Source organism: Stenella coeruleoalba (genome assembly GCF_951394435.1).
Source record: "Stenella coeruleoalba genome assembly, chromosome: 9".
Lineage (NCBI taxonomy): Eukaryota > Metazoa > Chordata > Mammalia > Artiodactyla > Delphinidae > Stenella > Stenella coeruleoalba.
The window spans coordinates 746,679-771,106 of NC_137155.1; the positions used below are offsets into that span (position 1 = coordinate 746,679).

General features: G+C 37.8%; 1 protein-coding gene across 1 annotated transcript in view; it reads left to right on the plus strand.

Annotated features, from left to right (window-relative positions):
• Positions 1–24,428, plus strand: part of LOC307191497 (ATP-binding cassette sub-family A member 13-like) — a gene marked incomplete at both ends in the record, with an annotated part of 111,614 nt that overhangs the window by 80,355 nt on the left and 6,831 nt on the right. The window contains 1 exon segment of the mRNA XM_079931626.1: positions 23,245–23,395. Coding sequence (XP_079787752.1) covers positions 23,245–23,395 — 151 coding nt within the window.

Here is a 24,428-nt window from a genome sequence, read left to right on the forward strand (position 1 = left end):
CGGAGGCTCAGGAGATTTCGGAGGCTCCTCGGGGGGTGTAAAGCAGCTTTGGAACAAGGCCCTGTGCGTGTTGAACGTGTTTGTAAGTGTCATATCCCGTCAGCATTGTGGAGGCTGCATCAGTTTCTGCTGGTCCTACTGACTGATGATTATCCACAAGTAAATATTTACATGGTGGAAAAAAAAAGAAACAACCCCAAATCCTGTTTACGTTTTTCCTTTCAGTTCACCTCTCTTATCTGTTCTTGATCCTAAGACTAGCCTCCTTTTCCACACCCTAATTATTCTGATCTCAGTAATACCTTCTGATCCCAATAACTACATATATGTTTTTATATCTTAAATATATTATATATATTTATATATCACATATTAAATATACTTATGTATTATTTATATAGTATATGTTAAAATGTATATATTTAAATATTCCTTTCAGAAAGATATATACCAACACTTCTATCTTTCTCAGACATAGATACACTTAAGTTTTAGTACTTAGCTGAATATATACTCGTCATGAATTTTTTTTTTTTTGGTAAAACTCAGACACTTTTATTTGCACTTTAAAAAGTGAACAGGCTGCCCACAGAAATGGTTATGAAACTTGAAGTGTTTTATTTTGTACTTAAAAAGTGTAGGTCATTGATTCATCTTTATAAATAATTTCTCTGGTAACAGCAATTGACTTCTTTTAACCTCCCACTCAAAAACCTCACCACTTCATATACTCCATGTTACTAGTACCTTGGTAATAGTGTTACCAAATTTTCCTGAGACCAGTGTGTAATGTTTCTCATAGAAACCTAGAAATAATGCAAGTAAATATAAACATTCATTATTCAATGGGGAATTATTTCTGAACATTAATATAAAATTCTTAATATAAAATATGGATATATTTAAATGTGGAAGTTTTACATTTTTTTGTATGTGAAAATACTGAAATTTAAAGGCAAAAACAGTGATCAAAAAAGACAGAGAGGGCTTCCCTGGTGGCGCAGTGGTTGAGAGTCCGCCTGCCGATGCAGGGGACATGGGTTCGTGCCCCGGTCTGGGAAGATCCCCCATGCCGCGGAGCGGCTGGGCTCTGTGAGCCATGGCCACTGAGCCTGCGCGTCCAGAGCCTGTGCTCCACAACGGGAGAGGCCACAACAGTGAAAGGCCCGCGTACCGCAAAAAAAAAAAAAAAAAAAAAAAAAAAAAAAAAAAAGACAGAGAATAGAGAGACATAATATATAAAGTAGTTACAAAGTCAATTAAACAATATTTAATGACAGTTAAGGTGAAAAATTAGAATGACCTGAAAATGCTCTATTACTAGATGAAGGTTAAATCACAGTTATTTTATAAGTGCCTATCTGAGGCCGCAAGAAAGAAAGGGAATCCTGGTTCTATAAAGGAAAAAGAAGCTCACAAAGTGGGATGATAGCCTGGGCTGGTGCTGTGGCTGCCTGACAAAGGGGCAGAGCAACTGTGGGTCTGGGAATTGGAGGCTGAGGTTTTAAGGCCCCTGAAGGTGAAGAGATGAGGTTGCAGCTTTGCACAAGGGGAAACTTTGAACCGAAACCCTGTATAAATCTAGCATCACTGAAGGGCTGCATCCTCACTGGTGCAATGGGTTCTTGAAAAAATGGCAGAGAAAGATGATAAGAAAACTTGTTGATTTCTATTGAGGCTCAGAGTTTTAAAGGCAAGGTCTCCCCTGGACTTTGAAACCCTGGGATTCTACCTCCTGTGAGGAAGGGAGTCTGAAGATGTGGCACATATATACAATGGAATATTACTCAGCCATAAAAAGAAATGAAATTGAGCTATTTGTAATGAGGTGGATAGACCTAGAGTCTGTCATACAGAGTGAAGTAAGTCAGAAAGAGAAAGACAAATACCATATGCTAACACATATATATGGAATTTAAGAAAAAATATATCATGAAGAACCTAGGGGTAAGACAGGAATAAAGACACAGACCTACTAGAGCATGGACTTGATGATATGGGAAGGGGGAAGGGTAAGCTGTGACAAAGCAAGAGAGAGGCATGGACATATATACACTACCAAACGTAAGGTAGATAGCTAGTGGGAAGCAGCCGCATAGCACAGGGAGATCAGCTCAGTGCTTTGTGACCGCCTGGAGGGGTGGGATAGGGAGCGTGGGAGGGAGGGAGACGCAAGAGGGAAGAGATATGGGAACATATGTATATGTATAACTGATTCACTTTGTTATAAAGCAGAAACCAACACATCATTGTAAAGCAACTATACTCCAATAAAGATGTAAAAAAAAAAAAAATTAACTACTGTGGCCAAGGACCCTCATCTCTCCCTACCCAAGAATGTAACATAAAGAATGTAACATAAAGAATGTAACATAAAAAAAAGAAAAAAACATGGTCCCCGTGGGCACCTGGAAGAAGAAAACACAGAACTTACTTGAAAGGAAGCTCCCACAACTTACACTTTATGGGAATTTCAATTTAAAAAAGAGAGTGCCACTAAAATGGAGTTTGCAATCAAACATTACAAAACTCACAGAAAGTTATCCACTGAGGATATACATCGATGGATATGACAAAGGGGAGAGTTGGCCTACTAAGAATCTAATACAATAGAAGTGCAACCTCACACAGAACGTACAACATGAAGGAAGCAGCATGACATCATAAAAAAGAACAGATTTGCAAAAAACACCTTCTAGGATTGAAAAAGATGGTCATCGAAATCAAAAAGAAAACATAGTTCTTGTGTTGAAAACAAATAATACCCAGCTTATGAAAAATATGTGAAAGAGACATTAAGAGAGATGAGGGATAGAAAGAGAAGATCCAACATGTGTTTAATCAGATTTGTGAACAATAGAACAGGGAGAATGGAATAAAGGCACCGTTGAAAGAAATAATAGCTAAGAATTTTTCAGTACTAATAAAAAAGATGACTCTTTAGGCTGAAAAGCACTATGCTTCTCAAGCATAACAGAGAAGAAGATATTCATACTTAGACATTTTATAGTAAAACTGCAGAATTCCAAAAACAGAGGAAAAAAGAAAGAAAACACAGATCATCATAAGGGTGTGGAATTAGACTTGTCCCTGTTCAAAATAGTCATTACTAAGCACCCATGGCTTCTAAGCTTCAATTTAAATAAACTAAATTAATTTTAAATTTAATTTCTTGGTAGCACTAGCAACATTTCAAGAGCTTACCAGTTTCTTCTGTTTCAGATGGCACAGACGCAGAACATTTCCGTGGTTGCAGGAATTTCTGTTGGAAAGTGAGGAATTACACCAAAGGCACCTTCTTAGCAGCAGGAATATACACAGAAATAATGGAATAATAGCATGGATGAAAAAGCTGGAATTTCTGGACAGATCAACAGTTATTACATCTAGGTAGGGAATTATCAATTATTCGTATTTGTTCCTTATTCCTTCTTGTGTTTTTCAAATCTTGTATCATGATCACGTGTTAAATTGTCAAGTAATTAAATAAATAAGCAATAGGAAAACTCTTGTAAGACGCAAGGCTTTCTCTTCACATTTCACACCAGCATTTCTGGAGCCTGCTCTGCTTTAATATGTGCAAGTGGGATGGACTTATTGTGGCCTTAGTTTCCTCCTGTCTTAAATGATCACTAACATAGAATTTGTGGGAGCAGTAAGTATTAAGTGCTGTAACAGCATCAAATTGATCAGTATTATGGGTACAGCACTTAGGAATTGATAAACAGATTCCTCTGCTTCACTTAAACTACTGCAATACCTATGTGAAATACATAGAGCTCCTTTATTGCTTATAAAAGCCTTATCTTCCTTTAGACTGACATGAATCCCACATTAGAGTGAGTTAAATCATAACCACATCAGCTAGGAACTACATGAACATGCATTTCTATTTTAAATTAAATGGTAATTTAACAACACTAATACAGCTAGGAAAACAATGAAGGAAATCCCTCTATAGTCTTACATTAAAGTTATTTTTATTCTCGTAGTCTCAGTTTTGCAAAAGAAATCTATTTATCTATCTATACATATACATATGCATGCAGACATAAATACATAGTTGCAATAATAGTATTATTTTGGAGCTGAGAATGTCATTTTTGTAATGAAAAATACCTTCAAGGTGTAAAGGACTGCTGACCTTTCATACAGAGTGTGCAGTGGGATTTATTATTTCTTGATATAGCTTTATCCTGTGCCAACAAAATTGCTCTATACTCCTGGCCTGATGTGCCACTATAATTGCCTCATCTTGGGTAATCTGTGTGTTTCATTACAAATCGGTGTTAGAAGAACTCTGAACGTCCCCTGGCAGAGCTGTGTCCTTAAGCATTTTGTTAATTAAGGGATGATGCTCACTGAAGAAGGACATTGGAGGCAACTGCTTCCTTTCTCAGACACTGAAATACAGAAGCCTGCTGGAGGTCTCTATAAATTGAGAATATGTTTTCTCTAAGGCTACTGTAACACAGAACCATATTTTCTTTAATAAATAGAATAGACTGACAGCGGTAGGGGGTGGTCGGAACAGCAGCTTCGGATATTTGATTTTCATCCAAAGAGTTTTAAATGACAAAGACAATCACAGAGGAACTCTGCTGAATACTCTGTAATAACCTAAAATGGGAAAAGAATTTGAAAAAGAATAGATACATGTACATGTGTAACTAATCACTGCTGTACACCTGAAACTAACACAACATTGTTAATCAACTATACTGCAATATAAAACAAAAAAATTTAAAAAAATCACAAACTTACAGCTTATATATTGAGCTGTACGAGGGTTCAAATATGAGCTTCAAATATTAAATTCAGAGTTAGTCAACTGTCTGAGCTCATTCGCTCTCTGTAAACTGCCCCCCCGCAACTGTGAACCCTTCTCCCCTCTGCTGGTCTCCCGCCACATGGTGGCTGAGCCGGCCCCAGCATCCTGCGGGTTCTGTCTCTGTCCCTTCCTCAGCACTCTCTCTCTATGTTCCCCACAGGCCCCCTTCACCTGAGGAGCCCTGATTCCCCACCAATGTCAAGCACAAACAGGTCAGCAGACTCCCATTACGATGGTAGGATTATCCCCAGCTCCGTCCTAGGACTGGAGTTGACCGTATCCCTGTTGAAATGCCCTGTCCCATTGTGTCTCACCTTTGGTCATCCGTTTATTGGATGGTGAGCTCCCTGATGAGTGTAGTTTTCCTCAATAAATGATCAACCCTTTCATCGTCCAGGTGGGGAAGCGGAGGCCAGAGAGGCGGGGAGACTTGCCTTAGTCGTAGAGTGTCAAGTGATGCCCAGTGCCTATTCCCTCCCAGCTGCAGTTTGACATTTATGGAAATAAATTTTTAAAATTGTTTTTCTTTTCACAGTGGATAACACCACTGGTTGAATAACAGTATGTGTGTGTTTGCGTGTGTGTAACATTACACTATTATATATGTGATAGTTTGCTAGGACTGCTACAGCAAAATAACAGACTTAGGCAATAGAAATGTGGGTGGCTTAGGCAATAGAAATTTATTTTCTCAGGGATTTTTTTTTTTAATTGAAGTACTGTTGATTTACAATGTTAATTTTTGCTGTACAGCAAAGTGACTCAGTTATACATATATTCTTTTTTCATATTCTTTTCCATTATGGTTTACCACAAGGCGTTGAATATAGTTCCCTGTGCTCTACAGTAGGTTTGCATCTGCTAACCCCAAACTCCCAGCCCTTCCCTCCCTATTTTCTCACGTTTCTGAAGATGAAAAGTCCAAGGTCAAGGTGTCAGCGGGTTGGGCTCTGCAGAGACCTCCCTCCTGGGCTTGCAGACGGCCACCCTCTTGCTGTGTCCTCATGCTGCCTGGGGCCTGTCTGTCTCTCTTCTTATAGGGACACCAGTCCTTCTGCTCCACCCTTACGACCTCATTCGACCTTAGTTACTTCTCCAAGGGCCCATCCCCAGTGCAGTCGGCAATCCCATTCTGAGGCCCTGGGGGTTAGGATTTCACATTTTCTATGTGGAGACAAGTCATCGCTGCTCTGTGCCCCCAGCCGGCATCCCACAGGGCTTCACTCAGTCACGTGGCAGATGGGGATGAAAGAACCGTCCGTGGAGCTCTCTTCTCTCTGTCCTCCTCCTCCCTGGACCCACCATTCCCTCCTTCCCTCTTCTCCACTCACTTCTTCCTCTTTTCTGGAAAAGCTAAGATGTTGAGTGTGTACCACACAGAAGCCACATCCACTGGGAACTGAACAGACGTTGCCCTTTCTCTCTTTTTGCTTCGATCTAATCACAGTGTGTTTCACACTGTCACTTTAGTTCAGGTAACGTTCATACACACTTCATCTTTCATCTGCATCAAACCTGGCGGAATAAACTCGACACTCATAAACGTCTTGCAGTGCAGTGGTGAAGGGCAGAGCCTTGGTCCGTGCCTGACCACAGTGCGTGGGCTCTACAGCAGAGCTGGGCAACCTTCTAGAACAGGGGCCCACACATGGCATTCTTCACACCCACCCTCTGCAGCAGGAGCACTGGAAATGCATTCTGAGAGAAAACAAATAATATAATTCTAAACACTTCTAAAGAACCACACAAATAAGCCAACTAGACGCACACCACTTTTTTTGTTTAACATCCACATGGGAGCAGTTGACATTATCAACAGTCTGAATTCCCAGACATCCCTTTATGATTAGTGATGAGATGATGTTAGTTAGTTTTTCCTTTCTAGTTATTCCAGTGGGTTGATCTCTACCTGGTGTGGTTGATTTTTGACCCTAGAGTAACGCACAGGAAGGCATAGTACTGACCTCCCCACCTAAGGAGGGATAGTCACCCAAGATAAAATTCTAGTTCCTTGTTTGTTTATATCTAAATCCTTATGGATCTGTATCTTATTCAGGGTTAAGAGAGTGAGACAGAATTAAGATTTGAATTAAAAAAAAAGGTTATCCACTTACTACCATACCCTTTATTCAACAGTCTATCTTTATTGATTTGAAATGACCCACTTATTTAATACACTGTTAGGTATGTTTATATGAACTTGATATGTTTATGTGCTTTTAATTTTGAACTTGCTTGCATTTTCTGGCACAACGTCTACCCTATTTTTTAAGCTACGGTTTTATAACATGTTTTACTATCAAAGCCAGTCCCTTCATTATTAGCCATGAGAATTTTCCTGTTGTGAAATCTACAGAGATAGAAACAGTTGTCAAAATATTGAAAAGATTGACAATGTTGAGTCTCCTCATTTAGGACTATTGTCACTCCAGTTTCTGCAGTTTTCTAGCAGATTCCTCATTAAATTTTAATATAACTTATATATTTCATGTTCTGGATACTCCTCCACATTTCATTTTATGTAATTTGATGGTGCCGTAAGTGGAACTTTCCTTCTCTTATATTTTTAATTGGTGAATGTTGACACACAAGGAAACTATCTTTTTTTAAGCTTTGACCAACCACTTTGTTAAATTATTCTATTTGATCTAATATTTTCTTAGTTGAGTATCTCCACTTTTTTGGTAGAGAAAAATATTACTTCTTAAGTTCTAATATTTATACCTCTATATATTTTTCATTGTTTTATTTGAATTAGAATTATGCTTAAACCTGCATTGGTAATAAGTATCTTTTACTAAGAACTCACTTTTTCTGAATTTTTTCAGAAAAAATTTTCTGGAATGTTTTCCAGAATTTTTTTCAGGAATGAATGCTGATTTTATCTAAATCATGAATGTCAGTGATCTTGTTTTCATCCTTTGAACTTTATTATTTTTCATATATTTTAAGGAATACATATAGACAGTGGTTAACTTATTCAGTGTTTATACTATTATGATTATATACATACTGCTCATAGTTGAGCCCTGAAACACCACGACATTTCCTTTCTTGCACTAAAAGTCCTAATGAAGACTCTATATGGGTTCTCTTAATCAGTGAAAGCTTACTTCCTTTGGTGCTAAGACATCTTCTTGATTTTTTTTCTTTTTTAATTTTCCCACTTGTGTTTCTTTATTGTCTCTTTCTTGGTCTCCATTATTCAGCTGTCATGTCTCCCAGAATGAAACATTTTCTCTTCTCTGTTCAATATCTTTATCTTCTAGTTCTATTTTCTGGGAGATTTTCTCAACTTTACCTTCCAACTGTTTATTGAGTTATTTTATTTTAATCATAGTTTTTACATTTTCACTAGCTCTTTGTTCTCTGTGGTTATCTTTTTATAAAGCATGACATTCTATTTGTTTTTCATAAATGTGGCACCATATCTTACCTCTGAAAATATTGATATACTTTTAAAATCATCTCTCTCTCTTGTCTCCAAATCCAGGCTCCTGTTTTGTTTGCTCGTTTGCTTTGGTTTATGTTGTTCATGTCACATATTTCCTTCAAATGACTAATGCTCATTGGATATTTGCTTACACTTTATACTTGAGTACTATAAGTCTTAATGAAGACTCTATATGGACTTATATAAAGTGTGTATTAACTGGGTTTCATGTAATTTAGGGGGGCAGTAAAGGCAAATGTAAATTTAATCCCCATCTTTAATTGAATGTCTAGATTTACTAACTAGGAACTACCTTTGCACTGCCACTGTGACCGCATTTAATCATGTCCTATTTGTTTGAACCTTTCAAAAACCTGAATTACCAGAACCAGTAGTGACACACTTTGAATTCCATTCACTTAAGTCTAGGGGTGACCAGATCTTTTTCCTCTTCAGGCTTGATCACATAAACTGGGATCTTAGATTCAGACTGTTGTTAAATTTTTGCATTGCTCTTTCTCTCTTTTTAAAGAAGACACATGTGTGTTGCATGCATCATTTATTTAGATATATGTCTATTTTAATCTGTTTCAGTTCTGACCACTGGCTTTTTCATTTATCTTTGTAATGCCTAATTCTACTTAGGTTTTGTTTGTTTTAATGAAGGATAACTGGGGTGTGGAGATATATGTTCTGATTGCTGGAATATCAGAGCGTTACTTTCATTGCTTTCACTGTGAGAGACAGCCAGGGTGCTCAAATGTTTCTGACTGTTGCTCCATCGCCTTCTGCCCGTCAGCCTCACTTTGCTATCTGTTCAGATATTCATATCTTTCATTTTCTTTGAAATTTACCAAAACAAGCAAGAACACAGACCTACTAGAGAATGGACTTGAGGATATGGGGAGGGGGAAGGGTAAGTTGGGACAAAGTGAGAGAGTGGCATGGACATATATACACTACCAAACGTAAGATAGCTAGTGGGAAGCAGCCGCATAGCACAGGGAGATCAGCTCGGTGCTTTGTGACCGCCTGGAGGGGTGGGATAGGGAGGGTGGGAGGGAGGGAGATGCAAGAGGGAAGAGATATGGGGACATATGTATATGTATAACTGATTCACTTTGTTATAAAGCAGAAACTAACACACCATTGTAAAGCAATTATACTCCAATAAAGATGTTTAAAAAAAAAAGGCAAGCAAGAAAACAAAACCCATGAACTATTCTTCAGGAATTATTGAGTCTTCATAATATTTTCGTTTTGGGGTTATTTTTAGCCCTCTTTTATGGGTTTTTTATTAACTTCAAGAAAATGGTTTTGGTTTCCTCGCAGTCCTTCTTTATTTTGAGTTATTACCTGTTATTCTCATCCTAGGAGACTTTTAATTTCATTTTGATGCTACTTTATCCGTCACTTCCCCGCATGGACAGATGTTTCTCATTCGCTAAGGGTGCCCCATCTCACGTTCTACTAGGAGTGTCTACATGTTTCCTAAATTTTTCAGACACCCTCTTGCTGAATTTTCTGTCTGTTGCTCCCTTTCCACTATTCAACACTATTTTTAGGGGGTATCATTTTACTTCTCTTAGACAAGGCCTGATCTTTCTTAAGTTGATGTTTCTCGACTGCAGGATTCCCTCTGCACAGGTGGGGATGGCTGCGTATAGAGTTTAGAGATGCAGCCAGAGGTCTGCTGGAGTTGCCCGGCTCCCCAGTCAGTGTTGGTGGCTGGCAGGTTTTTACCTCTTGTTCGCCCTTTGTATTGAGGTAGCATAATTTCTCGCCTTCACTGCCTTTTCCTGCAGCTCAGAACCAGGTTGGAACATAGACACGGGCTATGTCTCAGAGCAGCACCCAAGGTTTCTGGAGGCCCCTCTTCTGGTGCGTGTGCTACTTCTCAGAGCCAGTCTGTGTTGGGGGATGGTGGGTGTAAGTTTGCCTTCCTTTTCCCCCGCATATTCCCTTGTATGATTTGAATCCTTATTATGAGCTGGTTTTTTAACAGTTTTTTTAAAATCTAAGTCCTTCTGTCTTATAACTATGAAGATGCCCTCTAAGACTATTACATTGCTTCTCTGTGTGATGAAATTTTGTTGAATTTTATGGGCATTTTAAGGTAAACATTAGAGATGTAATTTCGAACTGGAAGATTGACCTCTGCTTGTGATTAGTAATTCTGATAACAAGGTAAAGTGAGAATTAATGTGGGTTAATATGAATTACCTTTTTTTTTTTTTTTTTTGCTTTTTCTCGGAGATGTTCAAGGTTCAATGGAAACCAAACCGGGTGAGAAGAGTTGAGGGTCAAGGAGAAAGGAAATAGGGAAAAATAGTTTTGGGGTCATAGTGCCATAAATTCTGAAAAAGGGCATTGAAAAAGTGGAGTCAAGTATGACTTTGAGGTTGAGAAGTTTGCGACAGGATTTTCTGAAGAATGAAGTGTTAACCAGAAGTAGGGGATGCAGAAAAGGAACCATTGGGGGCAGAAGAGGGGGGTCTTTCTTCTTCTTCTTCTTTTTTTTAGTTTTTTATTCAGTTTGGTTTTTATTCAATTTTATTGTCCCTGAAATAATGCTCTTTTTTTAAAGAAACTAATGCACCATAATTCATGCTCTTTTTCCTTTTTCTTCATAGAAAAAACTGTAAAAGGTAAATATGCATCCCGCGACAGGGACGAAGTTGTGCTTTTGATATAATTTGTTGCCTTTGAATATGGCATATGATGACCCAAATGATTTAGCATAAATAGTAAACATTTGGCATTACCTGTAACAACACTAATGTATTATAATTTCCATGGGGAAGGAGGATGCTTTTTAGCTTCGAGCTATTATATAGATCACAAAGGAGTGTATTTTAAAGGCTGTGGGCTCTGCTTTGGTCTCAAATATCCGTTTCCTTATTGCATTCTCTTTATCAGGTAAAGAATTTTTGTCATGTTGCTTTAGCATTTGTCATCCTCATTTTAAATATTTTTGGATATGCACATGATGGAAATATTCCAAGACTATAGACTATAGTGTACCTGGGTACCCCAGTGGGCCCGTCCCCCTCCAGGGGGTTCTTGCTTACATTTGTGCACCTGTGTGTGCAGATCTACATGGCAGGAGAGGGAGTGAGCCAGGGTCCCTTGTCAACATCAGCTTCTCAGTTTCTTGGTCTTCGTGTCAGCTGCCAATCTGGGGTCAGGGAGGCCATTTTTGTTTCCTGGAAAGTAATTTCATCCAAATATAAGTTTATTTGCTTTGATATGTGCAAAATAATGTCTTCTTATTGTTTTAATTTCCTCTATATTTGTAATGTCATCATTTTTATGCCACATTTTGTGATGTTTACTTTTTTTTTCCCTAGAGGAATGGCTGATTTGTCTACTTTTTTTCATGAAATCACCTGTTTATTTGTTCTACAATGTTTTGTTTCCTAATTATTTAAATTCTACTTTATTCTTTCCTCCAAATTTCCTTTATAAATTTTTCTAGCTTTTTTAGTATGATGCTTAATTAATTAATTAATTAATTAATTTTTTCTTCTCTGTTACTGAAAAAATTTAAATCCATGCACTTTCCTCTGACCGTTGTTCTCAATAATTTTCCACATGACTTCATTTTTGTTATTTTCCAGATATTTGGCAAAGTCATTTGATTTTTCTTTTTGGAAAGAGCTTTTACTTTGACATTTCAAAGTTGTATGATGTTTTGTTTTTGGCTGGTTTTATTTCGTTCAACAGGAAATTTTTGTATGTCCTGTTTCTTCTTGGTCTATTTTTGTTTGTTTTTGTTGAATGCTTGTTTTTTGTTTTCTGCACAGCCCCCCATTTCTTTTGACAGTTTGGAGGGCTTTCAGATGGTGTTTAGCTTCTCCAGTTTCTTCTACAAATATAACTATGTATAATGCTTAATTTTATACTTCTTTGTAGGGACTCTATTATCTCCTCAGAATAAACAATAGCAAAATTCGTATATTCTCAATTCCAGACATCACTCCTTCTCTTCTTTTTTAATGGGTTTTCTCCTCTTATCTTTTTACTCCTAGCATTTTTTTGGGGAAAGGCAATATGGCATCATTGATCTCGGAGTGAGAACTGGACAACAGCCAGAGGCTTTGGTGGGACTTGGCTCCCAGACCTTTACTGGCATCTCCATGTGGGGCAGTGTATCTCTTATACAGGATACACTATCCTCTAAATATGTAAAATAATAACAACCTTGAATTCTCTATGTTGTTTTTTTTTCTTAAGGAAAAACATGTTAAAATTTCTGAAAGACTGAAAACTTTAAAGAATGTTATAAAATTGAGGCATTATCATCTTGTAGCTACAGTTTATCAACAGCTTATTAGCAGTTTGAAGCTTTCTTGCTAACAGTATTATTTGCAACTTGTTTTTTTTGTTATGTTAGTGACTCAGTAGATTTTGACACATGACATAGTAAAATAACCTATACTTCTAATGTAGGAATTATTTTAAAATCTCACTTTGAGAAAATAAAAACCATGGCAAATTTGCCTGTTCCTGCTTAAATATTCAAAATATTAAGTAGAGAATAGTTATACCAACATTCTCAATCTGTCAATTTTTTATAAATGACCTAGATTTTAGTATTTATATGAAGATTCTTTGTATAATTTTAAACATTAGAGGTACCCACCACTAGAATAATTTGAACTGTTTAAATTGAAAAACCACTCTTCCTGACAATATATATCATGGAATTCATAGTGCATTTAATATAATTTGAATCCACATAAGTACAAATAAGTGCAGGGCATATTGCAGATAATTATCCTATGAACCAGTGACCCGCAGGTTTACTCTCCTGATTCTGTGACCTCACCGATGACTTACTTGACCTTTATCCCTGACCTAAGGAGAAGGTGTGTTTGGTCAAACAATGCTGAGGACTGAGCGGTGCTACTAGTCTCAGTGGGTTTTTGAAGTGGACCAGCATGTGTCATAAATAGTGACATATCAAGTGAAAAAGCATCCAATGGACAGTCTGAGTGACAGTTGAACAGGTGACAGGCAGAAGCCAGCGTCTGTTCTTTAGAAACAAGTCTCCGATGCATTAACTTCATCTCTTCCTGGAGTGAATGAGTAGATGGAAGGTCTTTGCACGAGGAATGCAGGTAAGGTAATGAGCCACTTTGTTGCCAGAAGTTCCTAGCATTGTCTTGGGCCAGAAGGCGAAATCTCAGCCATATGAAAATATAAACAGGTATCATTTTATTGTTTTGAAAGGACATCACTCAAAATGTGTGTGTTTGTGTTGTGTGTCTGTGTGTTTAGGTTTGAACCCGGGTAATGATTTTATTCTGGTCTTCAGAGAAGGAGTCAAAAGAGCTTATTAATTCCTATTTAAGAAACAAAGCAACATGTCAACATCATATTCTTCCAAAACCGTGTCAAGTCGTTATGGGGGTTCGGCTCCCGGAAGTCCAGTTGTTGGGTTTGTTCTCGGGCTCAGGGGCTTCTCCTGACTCCGGGCTCCTACCCAGGAGGCAGTGAGACTGGCTCACAAACAGTCCAGTGACTCGGGGGCCAGTCGGGAAAGCAGCCCTGCACTTACCTGACAGCAGGACACGGGGTGAATTCGTGGGTAAACCTGCAGTGAAATGTGGATGGTGGCAGCAAAACATCAAGCATTTTGAAGACAAACAGGTTTAAAATACTGATGGGAAAGCGAATCCAACCAGGGCCGTTGGACGGTTCTTTCTTGGCTCTTTTTGACCTACTTTGGCGGCTTACAAACTGCTGGTAATACAAATAAAATCAGATGCCTGAAGTGAAGAGTGGAACCTCGGTAAAACCTTTTCAAATATTAAACTATTGGTTTGGCAAAGGCCTCTCAGAATGCTCCAAACATTTTATTTAATTTCCAGAATTTATTGATCTGTTATGTCATTAAATAAAGAGAATAAAAGCTAGTCAGCTTGCATTGTGATAAAAGCCACTTAAAGTTCATATTTTTCAGGACTTCGACTGAAAAATGTCTTGCCTTTCTGGTCGGTGCTGGAGCATAAAGCACAGTGTTATGAGCTCCTTTATGAGGTTGAGGTAGCTGAAATGCAAGCATGTGGAAACTGAAAAATAGATGTGAGCGTTTACTAATAGCACATAGGTGTGATTGACAGTGATTTTGATTTAGAAAGTGTTTGATTAGCATCACTGGGAGATTGACATCCATGAGCTCATCTTTTCGGTCGGTTAGAATGAACTCTGGTTTGGTCCTGAAACTCTGACTTCACTGCAGAGCTTCACTGTCATATGACACCCTTTTGTTCGCACATTGTCACAAGGCCGTGCCCTCTTAGTGTGTCCATCTGGGTTGCAACATGATGTCTTTGAAAATGAACCTTGAGGTGTCAGGTTGATCTCTTCTAGATCCTTATTTTCCCGCAAATTTTGATAAAAATTTTCTCTATTCACAGAGCAGCAGGTATTTAAGCTAATGAAATAGAGTTAGGGAAACCAGGACATGCTTTGACTTCATGTGTCTTTAATGCTCTTTGAATCCCTAGCTCCACTGTGGCTCAGGAGCCCCACAGGGATGGATGCCAATTCATAGTAAAACCTATAGGACTGATAGATGTGAGTGGGGAGGTGATTCCTACTACCTCAAAGCAAATGCAAGGGTCTTAATCGCATAGCAGATGGGAGATGCCCCGCTCCAAAAGGACAGGGAAAAGCTCTTTATTTCACTCCATGTGAAATCTTGTCCTTGGTTAAAGACTATACTCCCATGTAACCAGAAACTAGGCAGCAGTCACTGCACTAGGTGATGCATAGACACCAGCCTTTTCCCGCCACTCCCTGCACCCCCCTCAATCACCTCCTCGGAAGTGTTCACCTGTTCCGAAGTGCAGAGACGCCAACTGGAAACGGACAAGAGCAGGTGTGGTCCATGCAGTGCAGAGGCAGGAAGTGCCCTGGGGCCACTGAACACTGAAAAGGGTAATTTAAAGAGTTATCCCATCTCTGTAAATTGTTTCGAATGTTTAATTTCGTACAAGCATCATATCTTTAAACTAGCTGAGATGGGGAAAGTTGTTATAGGAAACCATGAAAACTTTTTCCAGCAGAACTTAAGGTAGAGCTTTTTAAACACTAAACATTGTGTTAGGAGTTTTGTAAATTAACATGTACAGCAATTTTTAAAATGTAAAGTTTAAATTGAGATATTTAAAGTTACCTAAAAATCCTCAGTGTAAGGCTTGATGGATTTTCATGTTAGCCCATCCATATAAGCATATAAGCAAGAAATAGACCATTGCCAGGACCCAGAAGTCCCCATCGTGAACTCAGTCAAGACCCTATCAAAACTAAAGCACTGTTCTGACATTTATCATCATATATTATAGTTTTGCCTGTTTGTAAACTTTATATAAATGGAGTCATGCAGAGTATGCTCTTTGGTGAGTGGCTTCTTTTCGACAATATGTCATTTGTGAGATGCATACATGTTGTTACGTGTTGCAGTAGCTCGCTTTGGTCAGTATTAACAGATATGCACTGTGGATGTTCTTGAGCATTTGCTGGTGAACACATGAAGGTATTAAGGTTGTATACGTATTAAGGAACACAGTTTTTCCTATAGAGCAGGTGCATTTTCAGCCTCTGTAGATACGGACAAACTGTCCTGATATGATTCACATAGTATAAAATTCACACTTTTAAGTGTAACAGTTCGGTGGTTTGTAGTAATTCACAAAGTTGTGCAATTATTTCTACTAATTCCATATCATTTTTATCACTTTGAAAAGAAACCCTGGAGCAAACGTCAGCCGTTCCCTGTTGTCTGTCCTCCCCCAGCCTTTGGCAACCATCAACCTACTTTCTGCCTCTATGGATTTGCCCATTCTGGGCATTTTATATAAATGGACTCACACAATATGTAGCCTTTTGTGTTTAGCTTCTTTCTCCTGGCATGTTTTCAGGGTCTATCTGTGTTGTAGCCTGTGTCACTACTTCACTTCTTTTTATGATTGAACAATATCCGATGGTAGGAATCTACCAAATTTTGTTTATCCATTCATCCATTGAAGGACATTTAGTTCTCTACATTTTTGCTATTATGAGTAATGCTTCTATGAACATTATTGTACACATTTTATCTAGATATTAGTGTTCACATCTTTTGAGTGTATACCTACAAGTGGAATTACTGGGTCATATAGCTAGCTAACTAAGCATAATATTTGAGGAACTGCCAAAGTGTTTTCCAAAGAAGCTGCACCATCTTATATTCCCAATCGTAATATACAACGGTTCTAATTTCTCCACATCTACAACAACACTTATTATGGTTCAATTTTTTGATTATAGCCATCCCAGTGGATGTGAAGTGGTACCTTATTATGGTTTTGATTGGTGTTTCCCTAATGATTAATGAGGCTGACAATTTTTTCTATGTTTATCGTCTGTTTGTACATCTTCTTTGAAGAAATATATATTCACATCCTTTTACCATTTTACAAATTGAGTTCCTTTTATTTTTCTTTTGAGTTGTACGTGTTGTTTACATTCTAGGATCAGCCCATTATTAGATATATGATTTATAAAAATTCTCTCCAATTGTACAGTTGTCTTTTTATTTTCTTGATAGTGTCCTTGGAAATAAAAAAAATAAATTTTGATTTTATACAATTTATCTTTTTTAATATTTTTTTCAGCTTTATTGTGGTATAATTGACAAAACTGTAAGATATTTACAATGTGCATGGTGAGGACTTGATATACATATACATTGTGAAAGGATTTCTGCCATCTACTTAATTAAAACATCCATCACCTCACATATTTATTATAGTTTGTTTGGTAAGAACATTTAAGTTCTACTTTGTTAGCAAATTTTAATTATATAATTGAACTGTGTTGTAGCTATAGATACTATGTTTTACACTAGATCCTTGAGCTTGTTCATTTGCAGCTGAAAGTTTGTACCCTTTTACCAACCTCTCCCTATTTTTCCCTACTTCCAGACACTGGGAACCACTTTTCTACTCTCTGTGAGTTTGCTTTCTTTTTTTTTTTCCCAAATATTTCACATGTAAGTGACACTATGGAATATCTCTCTATCTGACTTATTTTACTCAGCATCATGCCCCCGAGGTCCATCGATGTTGTTGCAAATGGCAGGATTTCCTTCTTTCTCATGACTGGATAATATTCCATTGTGTATATGGAACGTTATTATAATACTATTCCTATACCTATGGTTTTTTTCCCAAATTTATCTGTTGTTGGGCACTTAGGTGGTTTCCCTATCTTGGCTATTGTGAATAATGCTGTAATGAACAGATATCTCTTTGATATCGTGTTTTCATTTCCTTTGGCTATATACCCAGAAATGGAAATGCTGGCTCATACAGTAGTTCTGTTCTTAATTTTTTGAGGAATCTCCATACTGCTTTCAGTGGCAGCTGTGCCAGTTTACATTCCCACCAACAGTGCACAAACGTTCCCTTTTCTCCACATCCTCAGCAGCACTTGCTGTCTCTTGTCTTTGTGATGACAGCCATTCTAAAGGTGAGAGATGATATCTCATTGTGGTTTTGATTTGCATTTCCCTGATGATTAGTGATGTTGAGCATCATTTCATGTACCCATACGGCCACTTGTATGTCTTTTTTTGAAAAATTCAGTTCCTCTGCCCATTTTAAAATCAGATTTTTTTTTGCTATTGAGTTGTGTGAGTTCTTTATGTATTTTGCATATTAACCCCTTATCAGCTTTATGATTTGCAAATATTATCTCACATTCAGTAGATTGCCTTTTCATTTTGTTGATGGTTTCCTTTGTCGTGCAGAAGCCTTTTAGTTTGGTGAAGTATTACTTGCTTATTTTTGCTTGTGTTGCCTTTGCTTTGGCATGAAATCCAAAAAATCATTGCCAAGACTGATGTCAAGGAACTTATTCATCATGTTTTATTCTAAAGGTTTCATAGTTTTAGGTCTTAAATTTAAGTCTTTAATCCATTTTGAGTTTTTTTTTTTAATGTGGTGTAAGATAGAGATCCAGTGTCATTCTTTTTGCATATTATACAGTTTCGCATGTCTATATAGTTTTTACAACACACACCTTTTATTGAGGGAACTGTCCTTTCCCCCATTGTATATTTTTGGCTCCTTTGTCATAAATTAATTGACCATATATGGATGGGTTTATTTCTGGGTTCTCTGTTCTTCCATTGGTCTATGTGTCTGTTCTTATGCCAATACAATAGTTTTTTTGATCACTATAGCTTTGTAAAATAGTTTAAAATCAGGAAATGTGATGCCTCCAGTTTTGTTCTTCTTTCTCAAGATTGTTTTGGCTATTCAGGGTCTTCTGGGGTCCCCTACAAATTTTAGGATTTTTTTCTATTTCTGTGAAAAATGCCATGGGTATTTTGATAGGGATTGCATTGAATCTGTAGATTCCTTTGGGTATTATGGATATTTTAACAATATTAATTTTTCCAATCTATTAACATGGATTATTTTTCCATTTATTTGTGTCTTCTTCAATTTGTTTCATCAATATCTTATAGTTGTCATTGTATATCTTATACTATACAGATCTTTCACCTCCTTGGTTAAATTTATTCCTCAGTATTATATTTTTTTGATGCAACTGTAAATGCACTTGGTTTCTTTCTTTTTCTTTTAATTTTTGAATTTTATTTATTTATTTTTTTACAGCTGGTTCTTATTAGTTATCCATTTTATACACATCAGTGTATACATGTCAATCCCACTCTCCCAGTTCATCCCACCACCACCACACCCTGCTCTTGGGTTCTTAATTTCTCTTTCTGTTAGTTTGTTGTTATTGTATGGAAACATAACTGACTTTTGTATACTGATTTTGTATCCTGTAACTTTACTGAATTTGATCACTCGTGCTAAAATTTTTTAGTGGAGTCTAGATAGACTCTATCTTATGCTATGATTTTTGTGTTGTATCTAGAAACTATTGCCTAATCCAAGGTTAGGAAGATATAGATATGTATGTTTTCTTCTAAGAGTTTTATAGTTTTGGCTTTTACATTTAGGTCTTTGATTGATTGTGACTTTTATTTATAGGGTGAAGTAGGGATCTAATTTTTTGCCATGCAATATTTATAGTGTTCCTTTATAAATCTTTCTATTTCTGTAAGTTTAATATTGAATAGCAATGTCTTCTCTTTCATTTTTGACTTTAGTAATTGGAATCTTCTCTTCTTTCTTATTGGTCAGTCTAGCCAAAGAATTGTAGATTTTGTTAATTTTGTTTTCAAAGAACCAACATTTCATTTTATTGATTTTCCCTATTGTTTTATTTTTCCTATTTTCTTTTATATTAATTTTTGTTGTAATTTTATTTTATTTTTTCTTCAGATTGTTTTAGATTCAGTTTTCTGTAATTTTTCTAATTTCTTATGGGGAATGTTAGGTTATTGTTTTGAAATGGACTTTCTTTAATATATACATTACAGCTATATCTTTCCCTGTATGCACTCCTTTAGATGGATCACATAAATTTTTATACATTGTGCATTTGTTTTCGTCATCTCAAAGTATTTTAGAATTTTCCTTCAGTTCTTTCTTTGGCCTATTGTTTTTTTGGGGGGGAGCATGTTATTTAATTTTTACATATTTGCGGTCCTCCCGAATTTCCTTCTATTAGTGATTTCTAATTTCATTCTACTGTAGTCAGAAAACATATATTCTGTGATTTCAGTTCTTTAAAATTTATTGATGTTTGTTTCATGAGGTCACAAATGTTCTATCTGGAAAACGTTCCATGAACATCAGAAAGGAACATACATCTGCTGTCGTGGGCAAAGCGTTCTGAAAGGTCTCTTAGTCCAGTTGGTTTAGAGTGTTGTTCAGGTCCTCTGTATCCTTCTTGATCTTATGCCTGATTTTTCTATCCATTATTAAATGTGATGTATTGAATAATCCAACTGATATTGTTAAATTGTCTATTTCTTCTTTACTTCTGTCAGTTTTTCCTCATGTATTAAGGGGCTCTGTTCTAAGGTGAAAACATGTTAATAGTTGTTATGTTTTCCTAAGGAATCAATGCTTTTACATTTTATAAACATTTTATAAAATGTTTTTCTGTGTGTCTAGTATCAAGTTTTTTGTTACAATCTATTTTGTCTGATACTAGTATAGCCACTGCAACATGCTTTTGGATACTGTTTGCATAGCATATCATTTTAAAAAATTGTTGTAAAACACACACAGCATAAACTGTACTATCCTAACAATTTTTAGGAGTACAGTTCAGTATTAAATGCATATTACTAAGAAAAAGAAGCCAATCTGTAAAGGCTACATACTGTTATAATTTCAACTATATGATGATCTGTAAGAGGCAAAACTATGAAGACAGTAAAAGATCAGTGGTTGCCGGGGAAGAGGGAGGCGTGACCAGGTGGAGCACAGAGGACTTGAAGACAGTGAAACTGTTCTGTGTGATACTGTGGGTACCTGACATCATGAATCTCACAAAACCCATAGGATATTCAACACACAACCCTTAACGTGGAGTATGGACATTAACGTGGAGTTAATGAGAGTATCAATATTGATTTACCAGATTTAACAAATGTGCCATAGCAATGAAGATAATAACAGGGGCGATTCCAGGTGAGAGGAGAGGGTTATATGGGAACTTCCTGTGCTTTCTGTTCAGCGTTCCCATAGACCTAAACTGCTCTAAAAATGAAGCCTGTTAATTAAAAAAATAATTACCTCCTCTCTTCCTTTTTATCTAGTTCTTTTATCTTTGTATGTAAGTGTCAAAGAATGAAAACAATGGTGGACTTGTACGGGACATATAGAGTTGTTAGAACCAGTTCTGTGGTCAATTTGGGGCCAGCTGCGCCTTGTTGGGTTTAGTTTTAACATCTACAGAATGGAAAGTGGTGATTTAAAAAAAAAATGCAGTGTGCATTTTTACCATTAAAAGAAAATATAATAAAGTACTATATTGTTGATAAACCTTGAAAACATGCTAAGTGAAAGAAGCCAGATATTTTATCATTCAGTTTACAGTGAATTATCCAGAACAGGCAAAGCCACAGAAGCAGAAAGAGGATTAGTGGGTGCCAGGGGCTGGAGGGACAGGGAAGTGAGGAGTGACTAATACATGCGTGTTGACCTAAAACAAATGGAACAAATAGACTGCTGGTTATTTCCCCGGCAAGGGTGGATTTTTGGGGATCATCAGGGAATTGCAGTTTGGGGTCTGCAGCCCTGGCAATCCATTTGCAAGTTCCCCTGCAGAAATGGAGAGAACACTTTTATAGAGCGGAAGGGAAGGGAAGGTGGGTGGGTGTAGTAAATAAAGAGCTCATGGCTTTCCATTGGCTGAGTCCTCACCTGGAGAGAAGCGGAGTCTTTCTGCTTTGGTCAAGCTCTGCTGTTGTCACAGGGCGTGAGAGCTTCCCCTGCTGGTCTTCTGACTGTTTAATTAAGGCTTCTGTTGTTTTTTTGTATAGTTGCGGGTTTCCTTTTGGGACATTGAAAATGTTCTAGAACTAGATAGCAACGATGATTACATAGAATCGTAAATTCTTTTAAAACTCCACTAAATTTTACACCTTAAAATGGCTAAAACGGTAAATTTTGTATTATACGTATTTTACTGCCATGAAAGATAAAAAAGAGGATAGAAAAATAAGGTTACTGAGTGAAATTTTTCCAGAAGTAGTGGTTCAAAACAAAGCCTGATATTATATATTGAGATCACAAAATTGTAGTATTCTAGTAAAGTTCCTGAAAAAGATGCACACCAATATATTTCTTGTAATATCTCTTAAATACACTGATAAAGAAAATTCCTAAGAGTGATTGAACAGAAAAAAAAATATTTTCTGTAGAGTAGCAAAAATCACGCTGAAATAAACTTTTGCTCTATGAAATTTAGGGGAAAAAATGTTTGAGGGAATAATGTTTACAAGATTAAGAAAAAAAGCAAAATGAAGTGGGGAACTTAAAATTTTACACAAAATTTTACTCAAAGCCAAGTTTTCTTGCATTGTTTGCTGGTCACCAGGTGCATGTATCACTTTAAAAAAAATTATTGGGTTGGCCAAAAAGTTCGTCTGAGTTTTTCTTATGCAAAATCCTAACAAACTTTTTGGCCAACCCAATAAACTATTAATAAATATTGAATTACTAGATTTACTTTTTTTTTTAATGAGAGATGCTCATAATAACCTCTGTAGCAGTCATGATTTCTCAGCAAGTCTTTCTTTACATTATTTTCCATTTAGGAGATAGGAATTTTCCTTTCTGGAGCATTCTCAAGAATCTTTACAGACTTTATGATTTCATCTGTGTAAAAATGCATAGAAACACGTCAATGTTTCATGTGAAATGTGATGTTGAATAGTTTAAAAGTTTAAATGTGATCACATTTGAGTAGTTTACAAATTTCCATGATGAGTATATATTAATATTAAAATTAGAAATAGAACAAGACTTCTTTTCCTTTGAGTACATACAGTTTTGTATAATCCTCACTCTGCACTCGTGGAGCATAACTGCACTTAAAGGATTAACACTAAAACGTCAATGGTAGATGTTACTGAGGGCTGGGACCATGAATTTTTCTTTTTAGGTTCCTATTTTTCTGTATGTTCAATGACAGATGTATATTATTGTTATCATAAAAATGATTTCTAAAAAATCTGATACTGAATGATTTATGAGGTGTTTGGTTGCGGAATAATAGCCATGATGGCCATGTATTGAGCTGTAGCCATTGTTGCCAGATGACGGCTATGAAGCTCAGTGTCTTACGCATGTTCTTTAACATCCAGAGCAATCGTGGCCTCAGAGCCGAGTCTGTTCTACTGACACAGGGGCTGCTACTCATTCCTTGAGCCCATTTAATTGCGTTAGACAAACTGCAATGAACTTCTGATTGATAAGCCAGATTTAAGAAATGGGTGATGTTTGTCTGGAAAGTCGAATTTTCTGGACAGTGCCGCTGCTTCTCTTGGCAGAGAGGATGTGGATCTGGCTCTTGCTGGCACAGCCGGCATCCACGTTGGCTACTGTCCACAGCAGGACGCCCTGGATGAGCTCCTGACCGGCTGGGAACACCTTTGTTATTACTGCAGCCTGCGTGGGATTCCAAAGCAGTGCATCCCCAAGGTAAGAGCCTCTGAGGGTGTCTAGAAAGAGGGACCCGCAGAAGTATGCTTGGCGACACCCCCAGTCCCAACAGAGCGCTCTCATCCTGTGATACGGAAATGCGGTATCAAATAAATGTCCCTGAAACAGTATGATGATGCTGAAGGAAACACAGTCAGATACGTCTATGTCATATGTATGTTGTATATTTAGAATAGGTCCCTGCGCAGAGAGGAAGTGGTGGGTAGGAGGGAAAGCATACCGTCGTCTGCAATTTTGTTTCCTACACAGTTTCCCCCCGAAGCATCTTTTACACACTGGGCTCGTAATTTGTATTCAGGAGCAAACATCATAGAGTAGGATGCCCAGGCGCGGCGGAGAAGGGCTCATAGCGCATGTGGACTTGGTGGGTGGTTGGAAAGGATGACTTCCTGGCGGGTGGGCTGCCAGCGCGCGTGCCTGGCCTCCTTTGGCGGGATGCGGGGTGGCGGCCTCAGGAGGACGGAGGCCTGGGGTAGCCGCAAAGCCAGCCCCCGTCTGTGGGAGCTGGGGAGGGCAGATACCACCGAAAGAACCGGAGGCAGCTGCCCTTCTGTCTGGCTCCAGCCGCAGCCGGCGAGGCGGGGCTGACAGCCTTGACTGACAGCTCGGTCCAGTTGGGCGGCCTCGGACTGGCAGGTGCGCAGGAGAGGTTTTACCTTCTCTACCTCACTGCGGGGAGTGTACGGTGCTGCTTGCATGTCTGGATTCTGAACTTGGAGCAGAAGTAAGGGGCGTATGGGATGCATTTTCAGTGAGCTTATGCAGGACATGAGCATCGTGGGGTTCCTAGGAGACAAAGCCACAGCCGTGTCCTTCACCAGCCCGTGAAAATACATTCTGTGTGCTGCTCTGCAGTGCCTCAGCCTTCCTTTCTTATTTTTGCTCTGTGACTCTAAGTGAAACCAGAATGAGATCTCTCCACGTCCCCGGAGGGGACCTGGTCCATTCACCACCTCCCACCTCAATAGAGCCAAGACAGGTGTCCACCCACAGGACCCTGCTCACTGCAGTT